Source organism: Fundulus heteroclitus, chromosome 19, assembly GCF_011125445.2.
Source record: "Fundulus heteroclitus isolate FHET01 chromosome 19, MU-UCD_Fhet_4.1, whole genome shotgun sequence".
In the NCBI taxonomy this organism is placed as follows: domain Eukaryota; kingdom Metazoa; phylum Chordata; class Actinopteri; order Cyprinodontiformes; family Fundulidae; genus Fundulus; species Fundulus heteroclitus.
In genome coordinates, this window is record NC_046379.1 from 4,114,172 (window position 1) to 4,141,873 (window position 27,702).

The 27,702-nt window shown below is 43.5% G+C and overlaps 1 protein-coding gene across 2 annotated transcripts; it reads left to right on the forward strand.

Moving 5' to 3' along the window:
• The first annotated feature begins 38 nt into the window (after positions 1 to 38).
• Positions 39 to 27,702, forward strand: rlf (RLF zinc finger). Of its 2 annotated transcripts, XM_036150440.1 has the most exons (9): positions 39 to 268; positions 2,421 to 2,462; positions 3,153 to 3,307; positions 6,091 to 6,172; positions 12,226 to 12,361; positions 12,454 to 12,656; positions 16,383 to 16,519; positions 18,720 to 18,861; positions 23,063 to 27,702. In XM_036150440.1, the coding sequence occupies exons 1-9, from the start codon at positions 89 to 91 to the stop codon at positions 27,611 to 27,613; spliced, it is 5,628 nt and encodes a 1,875-aa protein (XP_036006333.1). In that variant the 5' UTR covers positions 39 to 88; the 3' UTR covers positions 27,614 to 27,702. The 2 variants fall into 2 exon arrangements, with proteins under 2 accessions (XP_036006333.1, XP_036006334.1); XM_036150441.1 differs by lacking the exon at positions 2,421 to 2,462 and having other exon boundaries at positions 41 to 268.

Here is a 27,702-nt window from a genome sequence, read left to right on the forward strand (position 1 = left end):
AAGTTCACGTGACGCGTGTCAGAATTCCCGACGAGCCCTGAAGGCAGCACGGGGCTGCACTGCATACGCGCCGTGGCGGTGAGCGAAGATGGCGGAGAATAATGTCGGAGCGGAGCACGACTGGAGCGACTGGGCCCTGGACGCGGCCGAAGACACCGTCGTGGCGATGGAAACCCTGCTGGCCACGCTGAGGGCTTTCGAAGACGTTCTCAGACAGCAGGAAATATCCACGGCGTCGTCCACGGAGTACTGCGACAACTTCTGTCAGGTAATGTGTCTGTGGAAGCTAACGCTAGCCTGACGCTAGCCCAGCTAGGACCGTGGGGGTGAAGATAAGACGGCGAGCTGCTGCTCTCCTCGCCGTTATTTGGGAGAGGGGGGGCGGGCATCTGCACACTGTTTTATATCTGCTAATGTTCTCCATGTGGATTCAGATGAATAAAAAAACAGCAGCAGCAGCATTTGGGTCAATTCCCATCCCCTCATTGCAATAATGTGGTTTAGTTCGCTGGTTGCGTTCAAGTCGTTCTGCCTCGTTTGACTTCTTAAATATTTTTTAGAAATCTGGTCATTCTGGAAAAATGCAACAGAAAATAGAAAAAAAATGTGCATGCACATGATGACATTGCCCCCAGTGTTGCACACCCTGCAGTTGCTGCATGCATTGCGGGGCGGGGCGGGGCGGCATGGCGGCGTGTTTACCCCCGGTTCACCGGTCCCCTTCCTCGGCTTTATCTCCCCCCCCCCCCACGTCTCGCTCCTGTGGATCAGCCGTGGAGACGATTTGAATGCATCACCGTCCAAACTTTAAAGCTTTAAAATATAATCTGTTGATGTCAGAATTATCTTTTGCGTTTTGTTCTTTAAATTGCTGCCAGTTTACAAACAGCAATGCTTGTTGTTGTTGTCCACTGTGACGTGTGATGTTGCTTTCATCTGGTTTAATTACAAAATAATAATAATGGAAAAAAAAATACAAAATTAAAAGCAAAAGTTGAGCAAATTAGAGTTGATTTTGTGAATTTGCTTTTTAAGAATCAATCACCTTTATGGTTTTAATCAGATGAGATTTAACTGAGAGGGCACACATGAAAGACTAAAATGTAGTAAATTAAATGCGTGGAATCGTAAAATGTGAATAAGGTGAAGCTAGCGCAAGTTCTTAAGTACTAAATGTGAAGTGAATACTGAGTAATCAGGAATAATACAAATTCTTCATTAAGTCGTAATCAGTGATTACATTTATTTTCTGTTTGTTTTTTTTATCTGTGAAAAGTTCACCCAGAACTCTCGATAGTTACATTATCTCTCTCACCAATAACCTTTTTTATCTATTTCAAATAAGTTACCAACAGAAAAAGTGAAATAATTGCCACTTTTTTATGTATTTTTTTTTAATTGCTTCTAAAATGAAGAATCTGGGGTCTTTCTGCAGGGGGTTTGCATGTTCTCCCTGTGCATGCCTGGGTTCTCTCCGGGTACTCCGGCTTCCTCCCACTGCCCTGAAACACGACCGTTAGGTTAATTGGTTAATTGGTCTCTTTAAATTGGCCTAAAGTGTGAATGAGCACGGCTGTTTGTCCTGTCCAGCATTGAGCCCGCCTCGCGCTCATCGACCTCTGGAGATTTGCACCAGCAACTTAAGCCGCTATAGACAAATGATGAAACTTAGGAAAAACTCTTCGTCAGATTAATTAGATTCAAATAAAGCTGCTCTGAAAGATCTAAATCATGCAATTTTTATTTTAACATGTAAAGCGATGTTTAAGCAAACGTTTTACCCCAATGAGAGTTTAGGTGCACTAGGGAGAATAATTACGAAATCATTCTCATTGTATAAAATTAACTAACAGATAAAGTTAAATAAAGACAAATCCATCTTTTTTTGTAAATGTTCTTTCCCCCATAACCATCCTATTTACTAGCCGCCCATCAAAGTTATGGAGGATTAATAAAAGCCATTTACTTCCTAAACATAGTTCTGCTTTAAAACTTTAAATAATGCAAAATGAAAGGCAAAAGCTTTTGTTAATGTAATAAAAGCTTAGGTCTGTTTAGAGAAATATTCATAATTAATTTATTAATAAGTACGATATGTAAAGTGAATGGTTATGAATTTATCTGTAAGGTATTAACTTTATTACTTTATCGATTAATGAGTATCTTAGATGAACTTTGTCAATAAGTTTCTGCCGCTCCGTCCACAGCTCTGACCGGGGAGCATCTGGGGGAAAAGCTGCTCCGTAGTCGGAGTTGTTCTGGTGTAATTGTTCGTAGTCGGCTTGTTATTAACGGAGGTTTATATCCATTCAAGGCTGTTGATAAGGTGTCCCCGTAAATCTGTTTTCTGTCGGCTGAGAGCAGGATTATACAGATACAGATGCTGAAGTTGAGCCATTAAACTCTTTTCTTTTGAACAGTTGGTCTGCACGCAGGGAAGGAAGCGCCTCACGGTCAGAGAAGTAAGTCAAAGTAAACCAAGATGTTCCCTGCAGCTCCCAGATTTCCTTCTTTCTTTTTTTTTTTTTTAAAAAGACAAACAATTAGGTGTGACACCGAGTTCCAGTCGGAAGTAGTTCAGCGTTAATTAGTCCACTGATGTGAGTCTCTGGGGTGGTGACTTTATTCTTAGCTTCCCTCTGAGAGGGCGCCGTATATATTGGGACAGAGGGGAATTAATTGAACGCACCAATCAGCAAAAAAAAAAAAAAAAAGCTGCCGTCTTGTAATTGAGACTCCTGAGATGTTCCCAGTCTCTCTGATGATGATTTGATGGGAGTCTGCCACCTGCATGCGGGTGAAGAACGGCTTCTCCTCCAGTCTGTCTCAACGTTCACCGTCTTTACCCAAAAAAAAAACAGTTAAGGGATGATGAGGATGAGGATTTGTGTTTTTGTCCTTTTTTGGGTATAATTTGTTATGTTTTAAAACGATTTTCATGTCGGTGTTCAGCGGCTTGTTGCAGTAAATTCTGCGCACAGTTGGCACCATGAGTTCCCCTCAGGGCCAATCAAAAAGCACGTCACCTGCAGACAGTCACCTGAGATCAGACAGGTGCAGATGGGTGTCTCTCTCCCCCCCCCACCCACAATTCCCAGCAGTCTGTGTCCTCTTCCTAACCTATTTTGTCTCGTTTGGGTTTGTGCACACAGGCGCTGATGCACTATGCCGGGAGCAGGAACTCCATCGAGCATGGTCTGCCGCTTCTGGAGGTGTACTGCCTGTCCATAAACTGCTTCGCCGCTGCCAGGTCCCATCTGAGCGCAGAGTCCGAGAGCGTGGGGCTGGTTCTGAAGAGACTGGCTTTGTAAGTACAGTAGATAACACCCAGACACTTTGATTTATTTAAACTTTTCATCCCCCCCGCCGCCCCGCTCCATCTGCTAATCCGGACAGAGCTTTCTGGACCCGCTTCCTCTGTTCCTGCCGCCTGGTTCTAAGGCTGGGCGATAAATCTATTTAATCGATTAATTTGAATTTACAATTCTTTAAGATTTCATTTTTGGAAAATCTGCATTTTATTTTGCCAATACACTCATTGGGTTTCCATGAAGAGAACAGCATGTGATGCTGAATATATGTTTAGGAAAATGTATTGTCAAAATATTGTTAAGTGGAAACTTTTTTTTACCATAATACGAGGTACTTTTTTACTTTTTTTTAACTTAGTTTGAAGTTCACAAGTGCAGTGAAGCCTGTTCTTAGCTCAATGTGTAATACCACTAGCAGCAAATGTTTTGTTATATTTTCATTGTTTATAATGGCACGGCTGCCATCTTGTTTTACAAGCTTGTTTCACAGCTTGTTTTTAGTTGCACTTTGAATTCAGGTCAACTCGCTGCAAAAATACTTGACATAAAAAGCAAGATTTTAAAATAATTTCTTTTTATGAAACCAAAAGGAGGGGAAAAAATAGATTAATCGGATTTGGTATGATAAAATTGGAGATTTATTTTTTAATCCATATCGCCCAGCCCTACCTGACTCTACACACAGTTTGCCCACAGCGCACCTAAAGCGTTGTTACCTGGTGGGGACGCACAGTACGAGGAAACATCGGTCGTTGAATGTTGCGTTAAAACGTATAATTCTGTCCTGCTACTGGAAATATTCAAATTGGTTATTTACATCTCAGCAGCTCCTTCTGGCTGCTTCTCTTCTTTCCTTCACCACATCTTTACTTTCTAAAACAGGTTTTTCTGATCATGGAGAGCCTGACTGCACGGCCTCTAATAATTAGCTACGGTTTATTGCATTTCAGGCGGTTCCTTAGGACACTAACAATAAGCGTACGATATGCTGTGCGTTCCCGTACCGAACCGTTTAGCAACTTTCTGATTTTTATTTCAATGCAGTCTTTATTTACCGTTTAGTTGTAGCTTTATGATGCGTGTGCAACTTCATCCAGAGACGAGACCGGTCCAAACTGCAACAATTAGGTCTGCAGAGAGGACTGGTACGTCCGTAGCTTGTGCTGGTCTTGGGTCAGTAAAAGGCCGGCTAACGTCTCTGCATTCTGGACACAAACTGTTTAGAGTTTTACCTTCAGGTGGCGCTACAGAGCACTGTCTGCTAAAAAGCAGCCGTCACAGAGACCGTTGGTTCCATCGTTACCACCACGTCTTCTAGATGGCTACAAAAAATACTTCCAATTTTCATATATTTACATTTACAAATTACTTAATTGAGAAAGAAGTGGAACAGAAGTCAGATTCCTTGTTTGTGTGCACAGGCTTGGCGATTAAAAGCAAGGCAAGGCAAATTTATTTATATAGCACAATTCAGTACAGAGACAATGCAAAGTGCTTTACATGATTAAAATATAGGAATAAAAGCAAGTAGGGATAGAATGTAGAAAAAAAACCATTTGAAAACAGTAAAGCAGTTTAACTAGAACAGTCGAAGGCAATCCTAAACAAATGTGTTTTTAATCTCGATTTAAAGGAACTCAGGCTTTCAGCACTTTTAGAGTTTTCTGGATGTTTGTTCCAGATCAGTGGAGCATAGGAACTAAATGCTGCTTCTCCATGTCTGGTTCTGGTTCTGGTTCTGGTTCTGCAGAGCAGGCTGGAGCCAGAAGACCTGAGTGGTCTGGAGGGTTGATGCCCTGATAACAAGTCTGTGATGTGTTTAGGTGCTAATTCAGGGATTTATAGACTAACAGAAGGATTTTAAAGTCTATTCTCTGAGATCCAGGGAGCCATGGAAGGACTTCAGAACCGGGTCCATGTTCTCTACGTTCTTAGTCTTAGCGAGGACTTCAGAACCGGGTTCCGAGATTAAAGCTGATCTAAGATGTTTTGAGAAGCAGAATTAATCTTTAAATTATCAAATTTAAACTTGTTTGCCAGATTGCACACATTGATATTGAGGTGCGTATATTTCGCAGCGTTGGTCTTTGCTAAATCAAGTCTTCAGTTTGTCCCTTCTGGGTGTCGTGTTAAATAAAAACAGCCTTAAGAACCTTTTAAACTTAGTTTGTGATGCATTCGCAAATGGAGCAGAAATACACGTATTTATCGTCTAATTCTGCACTGCAGAGAACCACTTTTTCTGAATATTTTCCATTTCATCACATTAAATGTAAGACCGCATAGAAAAGAACCATCAATTTGCACGTTCGTTGAATAAATGTAGCCGCTGCGAACAGCAGGAAGAACCAGGTTGTGTAAAATGAAGGTTGAGGTAAAAATAGGCCATCAGCGTTTGATTTGATGGTGCATCATGTATAAATAGATGGAAATAACGCCGTATCCTTTTCTCTCCTTTGTAACTCGTTAGTGACGCCACGTGAAGGATCCGGTGGCAGAGATAAAGAAAAGTTCCGTCTTTAAATAAAATCTCTTATTTTCTAAACATAGAGGGAAGATTTAATCTGTAAACTGTGGGTAAAGTTTGGGTTTGATGGCAGATAAAGGCGGCTGCTTTAGTCTGTGGATGATTTAAACATGTGCCAGCAGTTACATTTTGTTTCCAGGGTCCTTTTTAAAGTGTCTCAGAGTTTTCCTGTGTACTGAAGCCTCTGAAAGAAATAGAAATGACGAGAAATGACGACCATCTTGTTTTCCTTTTTATTTATTTTTCATCCAGGAGCTGTTTTGAACTGTTGCTGTCGGTACCTGAGAATGAAATCCCGTACGAAGCCTGGCTTCAGTTCCACCACTCTGTCCAGGTAGGGCCCTTTAAAAGCTGGCTTTGTTGGTGGTTTACAGATGGAAATCCACCTTATTTCTCCTGTTCAGTTATTGGCTCGTGTGTTTTTTTTTATTCTCTTTCTGTCAAAACGGAGCCTCTGTGGGGAGGTTTCCAGTGTTAACCTGGTGTCTGTGCGTTCTTAGTGCTACTTCTTGACGTCTCCCAGGATGCAAAAATACAAATAAATCATGGAGACCAGCAACCAATCAGCATTTCTGGACCACCGTGTTTAAAACTGCCGAGTTAGTTTTGTTTAGTGAGGTCTGCACAGCGGAGCAGATGCTGCTGGGGCCGTTTTGCATGGAGTTTGCATGTTGTCCCTGTGCATGTCTACCCTACTTCCTCCTGTAGTCCACAAATAAACACATATAGGTATAATTGGCCTCTCTGAATTCCCCATAGGTGTATAGGTATAGAAAACGAATAAGAACCAAAAACATTAAAGGTATACTATGCAACCGGGGTTGATTTTCCAGCGAGGCTCCCCCCAGAGGGCGAAAGTAAAAGTGCACTGTCATAAAGATGCTCAGCTGTTCTGGTTCCTCCGTCAAGCCAGGCGCGGTTGTTTTGAGCTTAGCAGACAGGCGAACGCAACGAAAAGTGGAAAAAAACTGCAGTACAAACAATGACTAACACAGTGAAAGTATGAACATCAGGGTTTCCCGCAGCGCTATCTTGGCAAACTCCCGCTGCCGCCTCGCCAACATTCAAAAAAAAAAAAAAAAAAAATAATAATAAAAAACTCTTGCATGGTTATTTGACGTTAACACGCGGTTCTTTGTTGCTTTCGCGCGTGCATATAGTGAATGACAGGGCAAAAACACATGGAGTTCTCGCGGTCTTGCACGAGACTCCTGAGCCTGTGTGTGCGGGCCGAGAGCTCCTGCAATGGCATACCGCGAGCGAGCTATTTTTAGAAACGTAACGTCACGATGACGTCACATCACGTGGTAGGCAGTGGGACAAACTCCGGAAACCTGCCGCTGTTTTGCTGTAAAAGAGACGTGCGTTAGCCTAGGTTTTACTCGGTAAACGACTGCTTTTTCCAAATCTAAGACCATGGTTTTTAAACATTGTTGCTATGGAACGTGCAACAGCGACTCGAGTTACGCTGATCGGCCGCATATGAAGGATGTTTTCTTCAAGACTGCCAAGGAGAAATGTGTGCGCTGGGACCGGGGCGGTCGGCCTACACAACAGTTCAACCCGGAAAAAGTTACCAAATTCACGTACATATGTAGCAAGCATTTTGTTGGAGGAAAGGGCCCAACCGAAGAACATCCTGACCCAATTCCAGCGACATCAAGTAGTGAACAGGTAAGAGTATTTTGGTGGCCGACATGTTAATATTGAAGCGCCTGCTACCATGATAGCATATAGGCTATCATGGTAGCAGGCGCTAACATGATACCCTGCTACCAGGATAGCTTACTCAAAAACATTTCAAATGAGACAAACATTAAACATATACCCATTCCTGGACGGTGATTGCAAACAACAACAAAAAAAAAAACGGCCGACGCTGCCATGACCGCCGCGCAGGAAAAAAAAACAAAGCTTACCGTTCATCAACTCGGCCAGTTTTCCAGTCTTTTTAAGCCCTCGAACCTCAAGCCATCGTTTGAGCTGAAGGTTGGTGTGTTCTTCGACAGTGCGACCAGTAATCCGTGTGCCTGGGACATCGTCTTGGGAAAGTTTAACGGCTGTAAAGTCGGTCATATCTGTTATCCGTGCGTTCTCTCCTGTATGTCCTACCTAAGCGGCAAAAGGGGCGTTGCTCTTGAGACGGTGACGTCACGTGCGCGGTACCGCATTGCAAGTACGGTATTTCCCCCACAGACCACCAGGGTGGCCGAGAAAACCTTTGTTCCACCTGAAATGACTCATTTAATCATCCAAAACGGTATAGAACACATTAATTAACTGAAAAATGTTGCATAATATGCCTTTAAGACGCTTCAACATTGACAAAAAGTTGGATTAGCGTAGGAATGGAAGGAGCTCCCTGTCAGTCGTCTTACCATTTAGTTAACATGATTGGTTTGGTCAGGGTGTCGCCGTTTCTCAGCCAGATCTTCAGCACTAAGACTAAAGAAAACCGTGGTGTGAAAGTTGTAATGCTCTTTGCTCAGAGATTCACAAATACTGCTTGTTTTTTAAGGTAGGGTTACTAAATCCAGCTGTTCGTAGGCCTGCTGAGATAATCAATGCGACTGGGTGAAGTTAAACCGTCTCTGCACTGCAATCCCCTGCAAAGAAAAAGAAAATAAATCTGAGGATCAACCGTTCGGCGTGTGAGGCGGTTAAAGTGATGCAATATTGTGTGATAGCGTTAGCTTTATGGTTGTGGAAACCAGCCCGCTTCCTGTTTTACAGCCAGTTAGGAACTGGCTGCAGCATCAGCCCAGGAACTGCTGCTGCTGGAAAAACTGCAAGTGAAAGTGAAAGCGTTCTGGTCCGGCGTTGACTGACGTCCACAGACACGGAGGAGTCGCTGAACACGCACATCTGGATACGTGTGTGCAGGGAGAGTGAGATAAACTCTTCGTTTTGAGGGAGACAAACTAAATCTACTGCACACCCTCACACACATATAGAAATGCTGAAAGGATGCATACAAATATTAGAAGAGATGCTTACTTTGTCTTAGGTAATAGGTATGTGGTTACAGTCATCAAGCTAAACAGAAAATTTAAACAGTTTGCAGTATAAAACAGTAGAAAAAAAACACATAGTTCCTCTGATTTAAGGGGATTTTATTAGGTTTGCCGAGAAAGTCGGGCTGGCTGAATACTACAGTAATAACATTAAAAAAAACTGTGTTATAAAGCTGATTACAGGATGCTAGAGCTGAATGTAGAGGCTTAATTTATCATTTTAATTAAAAGCTCGATGTAAATGATTATCTCTATTGCAGCGATACAGATAAGTGTTTTTTTATTTAAATAAATGCCATTAGATCATGTTAGACAGTTGTAGTTAGATTTTCTTCTTAAATAAAAATAACCTCCTACCGGCCCAGTGTGTAAAGATTCAGCTTGTTTAGGAGTAATAAATAACAGCAAAGTGGACCAGACCAGCACCAACACCTCACTATCTCACTTATACCATCGTCACTTATGAAAAAATAAATATTAAATCCGTTATTAATACTTTCATGGTTTTTTTTTTTTTTTTCCCCTTCCGTTAAAATCAGAAGTTTTTCGCAACAAGCGGCCTAGAAAACTATTTAATAATCTCGTTGTGATTTGTTGCCCAGGTAACCAAAGTCAACGGTCTCGCCGTTAGCAGCTAACGTTTGATCCTGCGCAATAATTCAGGACAATTAGGCTTTTTGACTGGAGCGTTTTTTAATAAGTGTCCTTTAACACATTTTAACAGACGCCCTGCAGCCAATCAGAATCAATACCCAATTTATTCTAATTGAGATATAGAACCTATGTACATTTGGGGCTTTTTTTTATATATAAAACTGTTGTATATTACAAAAAAATTATACTTTGGATATTCATAGATTTTTAAAAAGCAAAATCCATATCCAAACAAAACATTTTAATATTTCTACTAGGGCTGGGTATCATCTAGGATGAGCGAGTCGATAAGATTCTCGATACAAAGATCAGCTTGATTTGATTCGACTCCAAAATTTATATTTATTACTTTCAAATTAATGCTCAAAGTCATTCAATCAACAAAACCAGCCAAATATATTTATATTCAATTTATTGATCACTGATATATTAACAGGAAAATAAAGTGCATTTGGTTCTATGCATTAAACGTATCACAGAAGCCAAAAATGTGCCCAAATGTCTGATTTTATGGAAGAAGGAGCTTCTAAAATCCTATCGGCCATTCCGCAAATACGTCTTACTGCTCTTCCTCGCTGTGAACAGTAATGGTGCGCTGTATTAACGCCCCCTAGGGGTTGGGAGGTATATCAGTATTAAGAGCCAGAATATCGATATTAAATAGTTTTTAAAAACATTGATATTAATCTTAATATGGATTTTTATGCACAGCCATACTTTCACTATAGACTAAATGTATTGATTGGGCAGAAAACCTTTTTCATCTATACTTTGTCCAGACAGAGGGATAAATATTACACCTAGCATCATCATCGTCTGTGGTTGGTCGTCTGAGGCAACTCAAGCAGTTAAAATTGATCAAAATAACATGACAAGTACTCTCCTGCTGGTTTTATTTTGGGTGTTTTGCGAGATAAAGGGAGACAATTAAAGGTCTGAAAGCTGCCTGGGGGCAGTAGCTCTGTAGGGTGGGAGGAGAAGCGAGGATAAAACCTCCTATTAGCTCTTGTTGCGTTGCTCGATAGCCAGGAAAAGTGGGTTCTGTTGGGAAAACCAAGCCCAAATAAGCGACTTCACATTCAGAAACAAGCCCAGAAACCTGCAACCTGGCACTCATGAAATTTACAAATTTACAAAAAAAAAAATTAGCTTAAAGTCGCCTATAATAAGCAGACTTGTTTCCGCCTCCCGTGATGACAAGTTTGTTTCAGTCTTTTCATGTATTTTATAATTACTCAGTTACATTTAGTTGAGTAACTTTTTGAATAAAATGTACTTTTAGGAGTAGTTTTACTGCACTGTACTTTTTACTTTTACTTGAGTCATATTATTACTCAAGTATCGCTACTATTACTTGAATAAAGAACTGACTTGTTTTAACCAGAAATACACCAGAGAGACACAAACCTGGAGTTTATGTTAAAGTGAGACTTCTTTGTGCACATGCTTTATTTTAAAGTTATTTTCTATCTGTAAACAGTAGATCATGTTATTTGAAGTATTTTATACTGTTCTAATATAATGTGTGTACATTAACTGCTGTAAGCATTACTTTCAAGTTTAAAGTAGGAAAAAATTATTTAGAAAAGTGTATCTTTTGTCTTTAAAATACCAGAATTTGCACATAACCTTGTATTTTTGTCTGTCTGATTACATACATTTTAAATGTTGAACCATCATCTGTGATGATTAGTTACTCAGTACTTGAGTAGTTTTTACTCTTAAGTAATTTCTTGACTGACAACTTTTCACCATGTTGAAGTGGTGCCACGCTGGAGTAATTAAGGCTACTCTACCTCTCAGTTTTTATCATATAAAACTCTCTGAGTTGTCTTGTTGCTGAAACGTGCTCAACAAATAAAGCGGCACGGCCTTAAATTTCGCTTTTCTTCTAGGTTTACACCTCTCACTAATGAGAAAATTGGTACCAAGCCAAACTGAAACGGTTGTCGGTGGGCCGATTTAGCAGAAAAAATTAGGGCTGAACAATTTTGTAAAATAATCTAATTGCGTTTTTTTTTTTTTTTTCTAAATATTGTGATTTAATGCAAAAAAAAATTTCCCAGTCTAATTTATCATGTGTTTCAAAATATATACAAACAACAAATCAATTTGTTTCTTCGCTGTGCGGATTAGTTGCTAAAAGACCCACAGCATCTAAACTCAGAGCAGAAATGATTGCGTTCTGCCGACAATATATTTCAATCAAAATTGCAATTTTGACTTTTCTCTGCGTTAACCACAAGCAACAGAAATGGCCTCTAAATAAAGATGTTTGTACACAAGGACTATTTTAAATATGAACTTTTAATGTCTCTATTGATCAGAATATTATTCAAGAGAACAGCTTTTAATTTAATTGGACATCAATCCTTGTTGAACATAAAGTGCAACCAACAAGCAAGTCTATGTATTAAACTGATTGACCAGAACTTAATGCTTTGTATGATTATACAAACTCTAAAACAAGTAATAAAGTTAGATTATCTCACTGCTGCAACTGTCTTCCCTTCCATGTGGAGGCAAACCCACTTTAAACATTTTACCAACACCTAATGGACGTGTCTAATTCCCTAATTGTTACATAGCCAAAAATTGCAGACCTCTGCGATTTGGAAATTGCGTTATTTTAAATCACGATTATATTGAAAATGCGATTAATTGTTCACCCCTGGAAAAAAAATGTTTTTAATGTCCTTCAATCTTGTGTTTATTGCAGCTCGCTCACGACACGCTGATCCAGTATGGAAGCACGGACCTCCAGGCTCTACTGCAGATCACCGGGGAGGGCGGCGCTTGGAGCAACCCGATCCTCAGCGCCCTCCTCACCGGCCAGTCCACCAGCCCAGACGACGGTTAGTCCTCGCCACCTTTCTGTCTGCGCTCCTTTTATCCGCTGCGACCGTTACAGACGAGCGTTACCTCCGTCTTCCCTTTGTGTTTCCAGTGAACGCCTACATAAGCCTGGAAGGCGAGGGCTTCATGGAGATGCGGGTGAAACACCTGGAGAAGATGGGCGAGGTAGCCAAGGCGGGAGTGTTGGCCAAAGCGTGCGCCGAGTGCAGCCTTATCTCCAACCAGGGGATGTTTCGCCAGATATACGTCTCCCAGCTCTGTCACCTGCTGCCCAACGAAGAGGCCATCATGGAGGTACGGCAACAGCGCTGCTTTCCTGGCAGCGTCGGCTCAAAGAGCGACTGTTTTCCTCTCTGGCTGCAGGCCTGGTCGTCTGTGTTTATTTCATGGGTTAAAGTTCAGTTCAGTTTTATTTATACAGCGCCAATTCATGATGTATATCATCTCAAGGCGCTTTCCAAAGTCAAATTCAATCAGAAGTTCTCCGTCGCTTGGAAAACGAGAGCTAAAAATGGATCTTCTTGTGTCCGTTTAGACCAGGAGTGTCAAACTCATTTTGGTTGAGGGGCCGCATTCAGCTTAATCTGATCTCAAGAGGGCCACACGAGTTAACTCATTGCAAGATTAAATAGAACTAATAAATGTGGACTTGTTGTTGAATTTTATATTGAGTTAATTTCACTTTTACACAATATATTATGAATAACCTCAGCGTTTTTAAGAAAAGTATGTGCAATTTCAACAATACTTTTACTCAGTTAAACATTTACTTGTGCATTATGCATAAGAACTGATCACAGTGATTATACAATGTTGAAAAACATTTATTCACATTTTTTGGAACTTAAAAACACTGTTCTGCATGACAAAATATATCAAGCAGATAAAAATTAAGAAATTATTTGAATTTTTCCACACCTGAAGCTTAATCTGCTAATTAAAACACAGCGCCCCTCGTAGACAATATAGGAACTGCATATTTTCAATTAAACAAAGTGCATGTTTTTTTCAATAATTGTTTTATCTTGTCCACTTGTGAAAGTCAAATCTGATGAGGTCTTTGTGGCATCTTATTGCCACATTGCCAGACAGGACACTGGGGAAAAAAAAACAAAAAAAAAAAACTACCGGATGTTTGACACCCCTGGTTTCGACTTTTTATTCAAGGTTTTAACTGAAGCTGCTCCCAACCAATGAAAACTGGCAGAGCTGGGACATTATCCAATCAGAAAGAGACTAGGGAGGGTCTTTGCAATGCGGACATCTGGCAGTCTGAGGTTTGTCGGTGTTCGATCATTTTAACGTTTGGAAGAGCGTCTCAAACTGGCCACAGATGGCAGGAATGAAAGCAGCGGTGGTCAAAGGTTTTCTTTGGTTTTATGCGAACCAGGAAGTCAGAATGTGGAGCGGACCAAACATCTGAGAACAATTTTCTAACAATCATTTGAGGTCTGGTCACGGTCCAGTTTTAGTCAGTTTAAAATCACTTCCCTGCTGTCTTCAGTAGTTCAGTAGTGTGGTTCCCCTTTTTATTTAAATTTTATTTATGAGCCCCATGAAGATCACTCTATGGCTAAACATAATAATGAATAAATTAATAAAAAAGACAACTAGCATAGCAAATACTTTGAACTTGCATTCATTTGGATAGATATGAAGTCAGAATTTTACTAAAGGAGAAGGTTGTGTTTGCCATATTATTGATTTATATGAAATGTGACACAGTGGAGTTAATGTACAGCTGTGAAGTAGATAAAGTAATAAAGCAAGATGCTGATCTTTCAACTAGCTGCAGGTTATGGAGGGTTTCTGGGCGGTGAGTGGACTGTGGAGCAGTTTGGCTAAAGTGTGAAAGAAGAACTTAATGCTGCAGAGCTGAAAGTTAACCAGGTGATGTTCTGGATGTGGAAAGTGAAGTAGAGGATGGAGAGGCTGTCCAGGATGAAGCCAAAGCTCTGGAGCTGGAAGTTGGCAGAGATACAGGAATTGTTAAATTAAATAGTTAAACTGTTAAATTAGGTTAAAGTTGACTTTGCACTATAAGGAAGTAAGGTGCGTAACGTGGTGTGACGTCCACGGCCCGGTAATATATGGGCTGACTAGAGAAAATGTTCAGTTAAGCTGATTATTTTTGCTTTAACCCCTGGTTTATATCTAATCGACATACTTTGTTGATTTTTCCACATCTCAAGTATTTTTTTCCTCAAACTTATTGATCACTTTGGTTTAATAGTAAATAAAATACGCATAATTTTTTAAGTTACTTTTTTTTGTTGTTTAATAAAAAAATAAATGTTTCTTTTTTATAGTTTAAGATGTAACAAGATTAGATTAACTAAAAAGGGGAAAAGAATAAAAATAAAGATGAATTTAGAGAAAAATAAACACTTAAAAAAAACAAGAAGCGCCTTTATAGTGCAGAAAATGCATATTTTTAAATTATAAAGCTTTACATTTTGTTGTATGTTATGCAATAAATGTATTAGATTTTTTTAGGGGAAAAAATTAATCTTTTACATTAATATAAAATGAGCCACTATATCTAATATCTATCAGTAATCTGGTCAATCCTTTGCCTTTGAGCATTTTTTTTATGGTCTACTTTCTTTGAAATGAGTAATAGATATTATAAAAATATATATTTTGATAAGCTCTGTTAAAACTTCAATTGTAATTGAATGATTATGTTGGAACTGGTCAATTATAGAATCATTTAAAGAAAAAAACTTATTAATTAGAAAGAAATCCAACATCTTTTTTTGTTTAATTAAAAAATAAAAATTATTTTTATAGTTTAGGATGTAACCAGATTAGATAAACTAAGAAGGGGAAAAGAGTACAAGTAGAGATGGATTTAGAGAAAAACAAAGTGCGACTTTATAGTGCAGAAAATGCATATTTTTAAATTATATAAAGCTTTAAATTTTGTTGTATGTTATGCAATAAATGTATTCGTTTTTTTATTATTATTATTATTTTTTTTTATTAAGGAGAAAAAATAAAACTTTTACATTAATATAAAATGAGCCACTATATTGGTCTAATATCTATCAGTAATCTAGTCAATTCTTTGCCTTTGAGCATTTTTTTTATGGTCTACTTTCTTTGAAATAAGTCATAGATATTATAAAAATATATATTTTGATAAGCTCTCTTAAAACTTCAATTGTAATTGAATGATTATGTTGGCACTGGTCAATTATAGAATCATTTAAAGAAAAAAACGTATTAATTAGAAAGAAATCCAACATCTTTGGTGGGATTAGAGTCTAAGGGGAATAAAGGCTCGGCGCATCTTTAGCTGATTAAAACTTTAACGTTTTCGGTCACAGTGTCGAGGTCTGAGCAGCCGATTTTAAGTCGGATCGGAGAAAATTAAAACGGTCCGTCTGTTTCCGACCAGAACCGCGATGAAGCAGAACAGCAGAGCGGCGAAGTTTGGGTGAGACGGCTGTTGTAATACGTTGGGTTTTACTTTAACTGTCAGTGCATTAAAACATAAACGAAGGTTATTCCCGGCTTGTCTTTAGATTCGGGTACGGTTCTCTTCTTGGTTCTTCCCGTTCGTCTCTTAGTGTGGTTCAACACAGGGACCTTGGCTCGCCCACGTCATCAGGTGCCTCTTATTTCAAAACTTATTGTCAATGTTCTCAAGGAGAGAGCGTTCCAAAACAAACCTAGATAAGATGGCCACCTGCAGGCCTGCACGGAGGAAATGAAGGAGCATGCCTCCATTTCCAAACCTCACTGCGTCCTAAAATGGCAGAAGAAGCATAATCTACTGCATTTAAATTAACTCTTGTCCTAACAGTGTCAAGACGACACACAATCTGTGAAATAAGATTGTTTCAGATCCATAAAGGGTTTTTGTCAAGGCCTTCTGCGCAAGTCTTGGCCAGATATCTGAGCATACAGATCGCTATAGTTGTCTCTTTTTCAGTAAGAGACAGAATGGTCACTCTGTTTGGTTTCCCGTCTCCTAACGATAAGGCGTTACTTTTCTGTCCTCTGTTCATTCAGATATCCAGACTGGACTGTAAGGACGTGCTGGACGTCACGCGCAGCTTGGAGACGGATGGAGAGGAGAACACCGCCTTCATTCTGTGCACAACTTTCCTAACGCAGCAGCTGCAGCAGCAGAGCCTTTACTGCTCCTGGTGAGTGGCGCCAACTTCACCTGGACTCACCTGAACTCACCTGGACTCACCTGGTGTCCAGTCCTAAGATTACTGACCTCTAATTGGCTCAGAAAAGAAGCCACAGCTCAAATCAGGTCCAACCAGCTGCTTTATCAAGTCGTTAAATCCAGCAGTTCTGTGAAAACTTATTCACTCAGTGGGGCTGAAGACAAATTTGTGCCAAAACTTCAGATTTCTGTTTGTAAAAAATGTTGAAAGTATTCATCGTTTTCAGTCCTGTTCACAATTTTGCACGACTTCATGTTGGTCTGTCGCATAAAGTCCCACTAATGGAGCCAGACTTTATTTTTTACAAAGTTATCTTATTATTATTTTTTTCCATCCTTTTTTTTTTTTATTGTTTGAACCAATAAGCAAACATAAACAGAGCTTGGTCTAATTGAGCTAATTGATTTGTATTTTCTTTGCAAATGTAAATTAAAAAGCGACAGCTTGATTGAAATCTAACCAGACCTTAGCAGTAACAATTCAATTAAAGACACATTTATTTATTGTCTGTTGTAAATTTGCTCTTTTTCTGTCAGTAAACCTGATTTTTTTCCCCCACTGTGACATAGGGCTGGGCGATATGAATTAAAAAATAAATCTCCGATTTTATCATACCAAATCCGATTAATCGATTATTTTTTTTTTCCTCCTTTTTGTTTCATAAAAAGAAATTAAAGAAATTATTTTAAAACCTTGCTTTTATGTCAAGCATTGCATCAGGGAGTTGACCTGAATTCAAAGTGCAACTAAAAACAAGCTGTGAAGCATGCTTGTAAAACAAGATGGCAGCCGTGCCATTATAAACAATGAAAATATAACAAAACATTTGCTGCTAGTGGTATTACACATTGAGCTAAGAACAGGCTTCACTGCACTTGTGAACTTCAAACTAAGTTTAAAAAAAAAGTAAATAAGTAAATGAAGTACCTCGTATTATGGTAAAAAAAAAGTTTCCACTTAACAATATTTTGACAATACATTTGCCTAAACATATATTCAGCATCACATGCTGTTCTCTTCATGGAAACCCAATGAGTGTATTGGCAAAATAAAATCCAGATTTTCCAAAAATGAAATCTTAAAGAATTGTAAATTCGAATTAATCGATTAAATCAATTTATCGCCCAGCCCTATTGTGACAATAAAGGATCTTTGTGGTCCACTCTGCTTGTGAAGATCAGAGATCTTGTGGCAAGTTCTGATTGCTGATTTAGTGAAACTCCAACCAGCTTCAGTAGAAATCTACTAATGAGATAAAATCCTTCAGGTTGGGTAGACGGTGTCTGAACACATAAAACGTTAAAACCAAGACGTTAAAATAAATAAAATTTCTTCTTTTTAATGGACTAATTATAGTTGCACAGCCACAAAAAGAGTCATTAAGCCGTGCTGTGATAGACGTTAGTTATAGAAGGAGCAGTGGTGACGTCACACTGTGTGCGTGACAGAGAGCAGCGGGTGTTACGCAGCTCTGCGGTTAAAAAAAAGGATTTCATTCATGAGTCAAAAACATCAACAAAATGATCTCGTAGTTTATATTTAAACCATCTTTACCGTCAAATATTAGTAATTGGCACACTTAGCATCTCCAGCTCTTAATATCAGTCCCTACATGAGAATGTGGGTTATTTTGAGACATCCAGAAGGTCGCTAACCTAATCTATTCAGACTTCCTGTTATCTGCTGCTGTCTTTGCTCTGTTTTTAAATAACGAGTCTGAGCGGCTGAGACGGATCTGGAGGATTCAGGACGTAATTAGAGTTTTTGTGTTTCCTCTGAAAGCTTTTCAGTCGCCTCGCTGGTACAAAAGGCTCAACTTCTTCCATACAGCAGAAGGTTTTAGTTGGTCTGCTTCAGATTGTAGGCCTGCTGCAGCTGCCTATCCTACTTTCTTTTTTTATTTATTTTTTTAAAAACACACTTTTCTGCTCGTTAAGCTCTCAGCTGGGTACAAGGACTGGGCAGAAATTTAATAAGTCAAAAATAAAAAAGAACGAAAAGATCTGATCAAGACCACTTTAAAGTGTTACATCAACGTCTGGCTCCTTAGCAGCAGAAAATACACCAGTTAGGATTTATTTAATGTGTCTAGGTTTATTTTTTGGGTTTATTTGCTGGGGAGATCATACACAGTCACATGAAAATGTTCCTATCTGTCCTTATTTAACAGGGAGTTGATATCACTGTGGAGTAAGCTTCAGAAAAGACTTGACCCCTCGTTGATGTCTCTACTGGAACGATGCCTTCAGCTCGGCGCCATCGCCAAAACGGTCCAACATCTGCTTTACCTGGTCCGGGTGATCCAGGCGGAGGTGAGTTCACGCAGCGCTGCGCCTCGCTTTACGTTTGCATGCAACAAAATCATAATAATTACACCATTAAAGGAGACACTCATTAATGTTTTTTTGTTTCTTATTCTGTGCTTGACATCAATGTATGCCTATGGCTAATATGAGGTAAATTAACATCTATAGAGCTGCACAGTATTTAGCAAAATTTCAGTTTGGGAGATTTTACAGAAGCAACGTGCTGCTCAGATTGTTAGGCTATTATATTTTATTTACTCTGCATCCAAAGCCTCTGAATAATAGTCCAACTTCATGGACGTTCTCTGCCTTTAAGGCCTAAATCTAATAGAAACATAATGCTAAAGCTGAAAGAGAGTGGTGGGCTAAATTATATCCTAATTGCAATACTAAACAGTAATATTGCAATGCGGTACCGCGCACGTGACGTCACCGTCTCTAGAGCAACGCCCCTTTTGCCGCTTAGGTAGGGCATACAGGAGAGAAAGCACGGATAACCCAGCTATTACAAGCGCAACAGAACCAGCGATCTGACCGACTTTACAGCCGTTAAACTTTCCCAAGACGATGTCCCAGGCGCACGGATTACTGACCGAACTGTCGAATAACACACCAACCTTCAGCTCAAACGATGGCTTGAGGTTCGAGGGCTTAAAAAGACTGGAAAACTGGCCGAGATGATGAACGGTAAGCTTTGTTTTTTTTTCCTGCGCGGCGATCATGGCAGCGTCGGCCGTTTTTTTTTTTTTGTTGTTTGCAATCACCGTCCAGGAATGGGTATATGTTTAATGTTTGTCTCATTTGAAATGTTTTTGAGTAAGCTATCCTGGTAGCAGGCTATCATGTTAGCGCCTGCTACCATGATAGCCTATATGCTGTCATGGTAGCAGGCGCTACTTTATTAACATGTCGGCCACCAAAATACTCTTACCTTGACTTGATGTCGCTGGAATTGGGTCAGGATGTTCTTCGGTTGGGCACTTTCCTCCGACAAAATGCTTGCTACATATGTAGGTGAATTTGGTAACTTTTTCCGGGTTGAACTGTTGTGTAGGCCGGCCGCCCCGGTCCCAGCGCACACATTTCTCCTTGGCAGTCTTGAAGAAAACATCCTTCATATGCGGCCGATCAGCGTACCTCGAGTCGCTGTTGCCCGTTCCATAGCAACAATGTTTAAAAACCATGGTCTTAGATTTGGAAAAAGCAGTCGTTTACCGAGTAAAACCTAGGCTAACGCATGTCTCTTTTAAAGCAAAGCAGCGGCTGGGTTAAGGAGTTTGCCCCACTGCGTACCACGTGATGTGACGTCATTGTGACGTTGTGTTTCTAAAAATAGCTCGCGCGCGGTACCGCATTAAGGAGCGTAACAATACATCCATATATCGATTTAAATGAGTAACGATCCAACTATATAGATGCAAAATGAAAATATCTTTATATATATTATTTTTAAATTGAGGCATGAGATTATGGTGACCAGGTGAATTATTGTTATTATTTTTATTATTATTATTATTTTATTACTATAAACTTGGAAGATTGCTGTTTTTTATTTTAAATGCCTGATATTTGTAAGAGCTTAGAAATAAAATTGTCAGATCATATTTGGGTATTTTTGTGAGTTTTTAAATCATTAATAGTGTTAGATGGACAGATAATATGGCGTCTTATCAATCGGTCCCATTGATCAGAAATCGTTACCGACTTTGTTAAATTTGGCAATTATCGTATCGCCTTCCAAACTAATCGATATATAATTTTAAACCCTTAATTGCAGTGTTTTCCTAATCTCCACAAGTCAATTTGGGTTTTTAAGAAAAGGATGTTTCTTCCAGATGTTAGTAGAGGATGTATTTATTTACTCCAGTTGTATCCAGAGGGTCGAGATCGCTGCCAGAAAATCTACAATTACTGAAAAACTGTCAGCTGGGGAAGCTGGGGTTTAGCATCCAGAATGGCTGCCGTGCTTTTAGAGGGCAGCTAAGGTACAAATATATTGTTTCTCAGAAAACCAATGAGACAACCTCTATCTGAACACTTCCTCTGTTGTTTGCATAAAATGGGCAGAAATGAATTTTTGGCCGGTGTTGCTGATGGTAGTTAGCATCACAAGACTTCGCCAAGTCGCCCTAATTTTGGCCGAAATCGTTCCTGGATCCCAGAGCTACTCACTTTACCCAGCGGCACCAGATGTCCTCGTCTATCTGGAAGCCAAAATGTAAACAGTAGAAGAAGAAAAACACAGAAGTGTCGATGCTCTCTGTTAAACATGAGGCTCACTAGAACGAAACGCGCTGCCTTGGTAATTCTACGAGTTTCTCCGCCGGTGTAGGTACCAGATCGTCTCGGGCGCTACCCGATGACGTCTAAATATGGCAACTCAACTCAAACAAACTACATTATGCCCGCGGTCTCCATTTGTTACAAATCAATTTTATTTAGTTAATTTACGGTTATTTTCCTGTAAATTAGTCGAGGCATGAAAACTTTTAACATCATTTTGGAATACTTGTGTGGTAGTCTGACAATTTAATCGGTAATTTTGCAGGATCAAAGTTACAACCTTAGAGAAATTTAATTCCTCCAATTTTTTTTTTTTTTTTAAGTTTTGAAGGGAAACTAAACCATAAACTCGTTTCATTTTTAATAAAAGTCAGCAGCCAAATTTAATTTTATCACGGCATTCATCACTTTAAAATCAATAACGTTCATTCCTCCTTTTTGTACTGATGTTCTTTCTGATCACATGTTTTTTTATTATTCCAGATGAAATTGTGATGAATTTAATTACTTTTTTTATTGTAGTATTTGGTACATTTAAGATATATGCTGGATAGGGTTAGCAATATAATAACAATATTCTTCCAAACATTGAGCCAATATGTCAAATATTTGTTGATTTTTTTGTAAAATGGCTTGAATATTTGTTCAAGCTTTTGAGAAAAAAGAAACCGCTAAATTAACTTAATAAAATTGATTCGTTACAAATGCAGACCGCGGGCTCTATGTAGTTTGTTTGGGTGGCGTTGCCATAATGTGACGTCATCAGGAGGCGCCGGGACCATGGAGAATTTCTTCGTAAAATTGTCCGTTTACAAACCGCAATCCCGCTCTCGAATAAAACCTACACCCCGCTATAATTACTTTAGTAAGTTGTCCAGACCAATCAAAATATTTTGCGCAATTGAGCAAACGTTAAACCAATCATGTATAGTGACTAGTGCTGTCAAATGATTAAAATTAATCGCATATTTTATCATTTTATTTCTGAAAGTGTAATAGCCTGTTTGGGCATTTTAATATGCAATTTTGCAATAAATAAAATACATGCTTGTACAAAAAACGTTTTTATTTTGTTATTTTTCAAGCCCTTTTCAGGATTGGAATGAAAACATCCTGGTGCCAAATGTTAAACTCTGGACTATAATGGCTATATGACTAATCATGACGCCCTGATGTTTACACAGTGTGTAAACAAATGTGTAAATAAATACCTGTTTTCATGCCGATATATTTTTTTTGCCTCTTAAACAAAAATAGAGATGGTATTTTGCACCATGTAATCTACTTTCAGCAGTTATCACCGGTTATTGCACCGTAAAGTGCAGAAAATACGTGCAGAGTTGCTCTCTCTGCCTTTACCAACGTCGGCTCCTATGGCGGAGGGATAGTTCAGCTGGATACACTCAAATGTAGCGCAGGCAGGTCTCATAATAACCGCTGTTTCGTCACCTATTTTAGAGCCCAAATAAGCGATTTCACTTTCAGAAACCTGCCCAAAAAAAACGCAACCCGTGACTCATGAAATTTAGAAGCGCTTTTAGAAAAAAGCCCAAAGTCGCATGTGTCCGAGGGTAAAAGAAACTTTGCGCTCACGCCCAGCGCGGGTCTGTTTGCTACAGTTTTCTAGCACTCTTGAAACTACGGAAAGCGCCGAGGGTAAAAGAAACCTCAGTCTGGAGAGCGCAGCGGGGGGAAAAACATTAGGGAACGGTGTGTGTTTTGACGCGCGATTAACGGCGACAAAAAAATTGTCGGCGTTAAAATGGGTTTACGTTAACGCCGTTAATAACGCGTTTATCTGACTAATAGTCACTAATAGTGACGTCATCAGAAAGCGCAGGACCCGAGTCAATCTGGTACCTACGCCGGGCTTTTAATTTTTCAAACAGGATTTTAAACTGTGTCGTTTTTGTTCTCCTTTCAGGCGGAGGAAGTCGGAGTGAATGCCTCGGTGGAGCTTTGCGTGAAAGCTCTTCAACTCCCCAAGCAGGACGACTCGGAAACAAGAACCTCCATATGCAAGATGGTCTCCTCCCTCCTCCCGCGCGATCTCGAGGTTTTACGCGCCTGCCAGCTCACGGAGTTCCTCCTCAGCACCAGCCAGGAGGCCTTCACCTGCCTGAAGGAGCTCTACCTGCGCCCGGACCAGAAGCGGGACCAGGAGGGCGAGGTCATCTCCAACTCGCTCCGCTGCGAGTTGCTGCTGGCGCTGAAAGCCTACTGGCCTTTTGACCCCGAGTTCTGGGACTGGAAAACCCTGAAATACCACTGCGTGTCGCTTCTAGGGCTCAGGCCGGAGTCGGAGGAGGACGACGAGGAGGAGGAGGATGACGAAGAAGAGGATGAGGAGGAGGTGGAAGACAAACAGGAGAAGGCTAAACTGCACGAGCCACAAGGAGGTCCAATAAAAGTAGAACCGGAACCCCACGGCAGGCTGAACGGAGGTTTCGCTGTGGACAAAAACCAGATCAACAACCACGGAGGCGTCAACGGAAAGACGAGGAGGCCGAAGCTGCGCTGCCAGATCTGCAAGAGGTCCGTCTCAGAGGCACAGGTGGTCCATCACTCCAAGAAGCACGCCGAGAAGAACAATCACCCCTGCCCCGTGTGCCTGGAGGACTTCCGGAGCAGAAAGGACCTGGTGGCCCACATGAAGAAGCACCTCCACAGGCCGCCGCCTTCCCGGAGCGGCGAGCAGACCGCCGACACGCAGAAGCAGCCGGACGACGGCGACGACAACGACGACGTGGAGCCCGGCGAGATCACCCTGGATCCCTCGCTGATGCTCTACTACAAATCCACGCACGACCCCGACGTGCTGCACCACCTGGTGGAGCAGGCCCAGAGCGCCAAGGAGGCGCAGGAGGACGACGACGAGGAGCACGTCACCTTCGACTACATCGACAAGCACTTCAAGCTGCAGAACCGGGAGGTGTACCCGTGCCCGGGCACCAGGTGCGCCCGCGTCTTCAAGCACTCAAAGTACCTCTACGTCCACCTGAAGTCGGAGCACAAGGGCGACGACAACGTGAAGCACTTCCACCAGATGAGGGACAAGCGGGAGAAGTGCGTCTTCTGCCGGCGCCACTTCGTCTCGGCCTACCATCACCGCAAGCACCGCAAGGTCCACTACGGCGACCGGCCCTACATGTGCGTGGTCACGGGCTGCGGCGCTCGCTTCGGGACGTCCAACGAGTTGGTGATGCACAAGCACACCCACGGCTTCCAGCTCAACTACCGGTGTGAGCTGAAGGGCTGCGGCGTCACGTACTCCGACCTGGGCCAGATTTACCACCACGAGGCGCAGCACTTCCGGGACGCCGCCTTCACCTGCAGCGCCGCCGACTGCAAGAAGTTCTTCCTGTCCAAGAAGGACTTTCTGAGGCATCTGTCGACGCACAGCATCACCTTCCAGGAGAACGACTTCGAGGCTCAGAGGCGCGCCAAGCGGAAACTGTTCAAGGCCGTGCGCGAGGCGGCGGCGACGGCGGCGCGCCCCGCCAAGCCGGCGGACGCCAGAGAGGCCGTGAACGGCGACCTCCTGCACGCTCAGGCCGCCGTCTCCTCCGCCGGGCCCCAGGAGCCCGAGCACCAGGAGCCCGAGGCGACCGTAACGCTGGTGGCCGTGTGCTTCGACGGCAGCAAGTTCACGTGCGGCTTCGAGAAGTGCGGCATGACGTTCTCCCGGGCCAGAGACGTGCAGCGGCACCTCAAGTGCGCTCACCCGGAGCACCTCAAGCTGGAGAACCGGGAACAGAAACAGGAGAAGGAGGAGAAGGAGGAGAAGAACCCGCCCGCGGAGATCAAGGCTGAAGTGGAGGCGGAGAGCGAGGAGCAGGAGCCGCCGAGTCCGGCGTCGCCCGCGGAGCCGCCGCCGCCTCAGGCCGCGGTGGACGAGACCGGCTCTGAGGGCCCCAACACGAAAAGCGACGCTCTGATGGAAATCCTGATCGGGCTGAGTAAGCTGAGCCTGAGCGCCTCGTCGTCGTCTCTCAGCTCGCAAAACAAGAGCCCGACTCAGCCGAAGCCCAACCTCAAAGGGCCGCAGACGTCTCTTCACCAGGCGATCATAGCCAAGCCGCCGGTGGTGCTGCTCAAGAAGAGGCCGCCGGCGCCGGACGGGAAGGTGAAGGCGGAGCCCGAGGAGAGAAGCGTGAGCGCCGCCGCCGAGGAGGAGGAGGACGGCGTCGAGACGTTGGCCAAGGCGAAGCCGTTCATCTGCGAGATCAAGCGCTGCGGCTTCCGCACGGCGCGGGGCTACAGCCTGCTGCGCCACTACCTCTCCGTGCACAGCCTCTCCACGGAGGAGGCCAAGCAGATGATCTCCTCCTTCAAGCCCTACAAGTGCCACCTGTGTGACAAGACCATGAGGGAGAAGAAGGTGCTGAAGACCCACTACCTGCAGGTGCACAACATGAGCGAGGAGTTCTTCGACAAGCTCAGCTTCGAAGGAAGCAAAGGCGCGCCGGCGACGCCGCCGACCTTCCAGCGCGCCGCCAATCCGCCCGAAAGGCTGCAGAGGAGAGACGCCCCGAAGCTGCAGCCTCAGCTCCAGGCTAGGAGACAAAACGGAGAAACGGGCAGCGGTCATTCCTCCGTGGAAGGAGGAGCGGACGGAGCGGAGGGCAAAGAAAAAGACGGCGAGGATCAGACCGCTCAGGTGCGGACGAGGCGCGTCGTGGCCAAAAGCAACCTGTGCTACATCCTGGACAAGTTCAGCAAGCCGTTCCACTGCGTGGCCAAGAACTGCACGGCGGCGTTCTCCACCCAGGGCGGCCTCGTTCGCCACCTGCAGCTGGTGCACCGCTACAAGCGCTCCCAGCTGCTGCTGGAGAAGGACGCCGACGCGCACCGCAGCCCCGAAGCCCGCAGGGAGCCCGCGAGGCGGCGCCCCGCCCTGAACCCCGACGACCCGCAGCCCCAGTTCAAGTGTCACTTCGCCAACTGCGCCGCCTCCTACCACCTGAAGAGCAGCCTGGCGCGGCACACGCGCGACTTCCACTCGCGGCCCCCGCCGCTCATACGCTGCAAGTTCGACGGCTGCTCGCAGGTGTTCAGCCACAACGAGGCGCTGAAGAAGCACACGCTCTACAGCCACTTCGAGTGCTACGACTCGCTGGTGCTGCGGCTGCAGAGCACGCACAAAAAGTCCGTCACCGGCTGCCAGAAGAAGGTCATCGTCGCGCCGAGCGCCCCCGAGAAAGGAGCGACGTCCGCGCCGCCCCCGCCCGCCGCCGACGCTCCAGAGTCCGGAGGCGCGGCGTCGGCGGGGAAGAAGGACGACGGCGGCGGCGGCAGCCCCGATGCCAAAAGGCCGTCGGGGAAAAGGAGAAACGCGTTCGGCGATTTGGTCCTCAGGTCCCACGAGGAGGCGCTCCAGATGTGTCAGGACCGCTGCATGCGCGTGTCCTACCCGTGCATGGTGCAGGACTGCGACTCCGTGGTCACCTACCTGCACAGCCTCAACCGCCACTACCTGGGCGTGCACCGCGTTCGGCGAGAGGACCTCACCAACCACAAGGACAGCCTGGTCTTCAGCGCCGAGCAGCTGGAGGAGCTGATCCAGGAGAAGTCCGCCCGGCCGTCCCGCGGTGCCGCAGAAGGCCCGCCTGCCGGGGACGAGAAGACGGCGGAGCTGCGAGCTGAGGCGGGACGCGCAGAGGAGCCGAGTTCGAGTCCGAGTCCGCCTGCAGGTGAAGCCGAGGCGCGGGAGACGGAAAGCTGTGAGCCTCCGCCGTTAGCGGAGGAGGAAAAGGAGGAGCGACCACCGGCGAGCGAGGAACGGATCGACGAGGAGCTGACCAAGGAGCTGACCGAGCAGCCCACCAAGGAGCCGCCGGCAGCCGCAGAACCGCAGACCACTACAAAACTGGAAGAAAGATCCATATTGGACAAATTCAAACCACTTCTTCGCCCAGTCACCGTCGACCTCTCCCCGCCGTGCTCGCTGCGCTTTACTTCAGACGGCGCTAAAATACCCAACAGCCCTCCGCCGCCGCCGCCGCCCCCGGCTCCCGTTCGCCAGCCGCTGAAACGGAAAAACGAACAACCGGAGCAGCCGCTCAACGTCAAGGAGAGCCGGCCCAGAAGCCCCTCCCCAAACCCGTTTGACATTGCTGCCTACAAGCCCATGGGCTTCGAGTCGTCTTTCCTGCAGTTCATCCAAGAGACGGCGGAGACGGAGACGGACGAGCCGCCGAAGGCGTCGAAGCACGGCGGCTCGGTGAAGGAGAACAGCCAGCTGGGCGCGTCTCCTTCGCCGGCGGTGAAGCGCCACGCCGCGGCCGCAGACTTCTCCTCGGTGCAAAACTTGAAGTCCATCCTGGACAAAGCCCTGGCCGGGTGCGGGGACCTGGCCGTGAAGCAGCTACAGTACCTCAGGCCGGTGGTGGTCCTGGGACGGCCCGTCTCCGGCGCCGCCACCGCCGACCTCTTCCCGTCAAAGACTAACAGCAAACTGCTTCTTGGAAGTTAGTTTCACTCAGCACCTTTTTCTTTTTTTTTTTTAAACGTGGCAATGATTTTTTTTTTCCTTCTTTTCACAAACTATCAGTATTTTTTTTT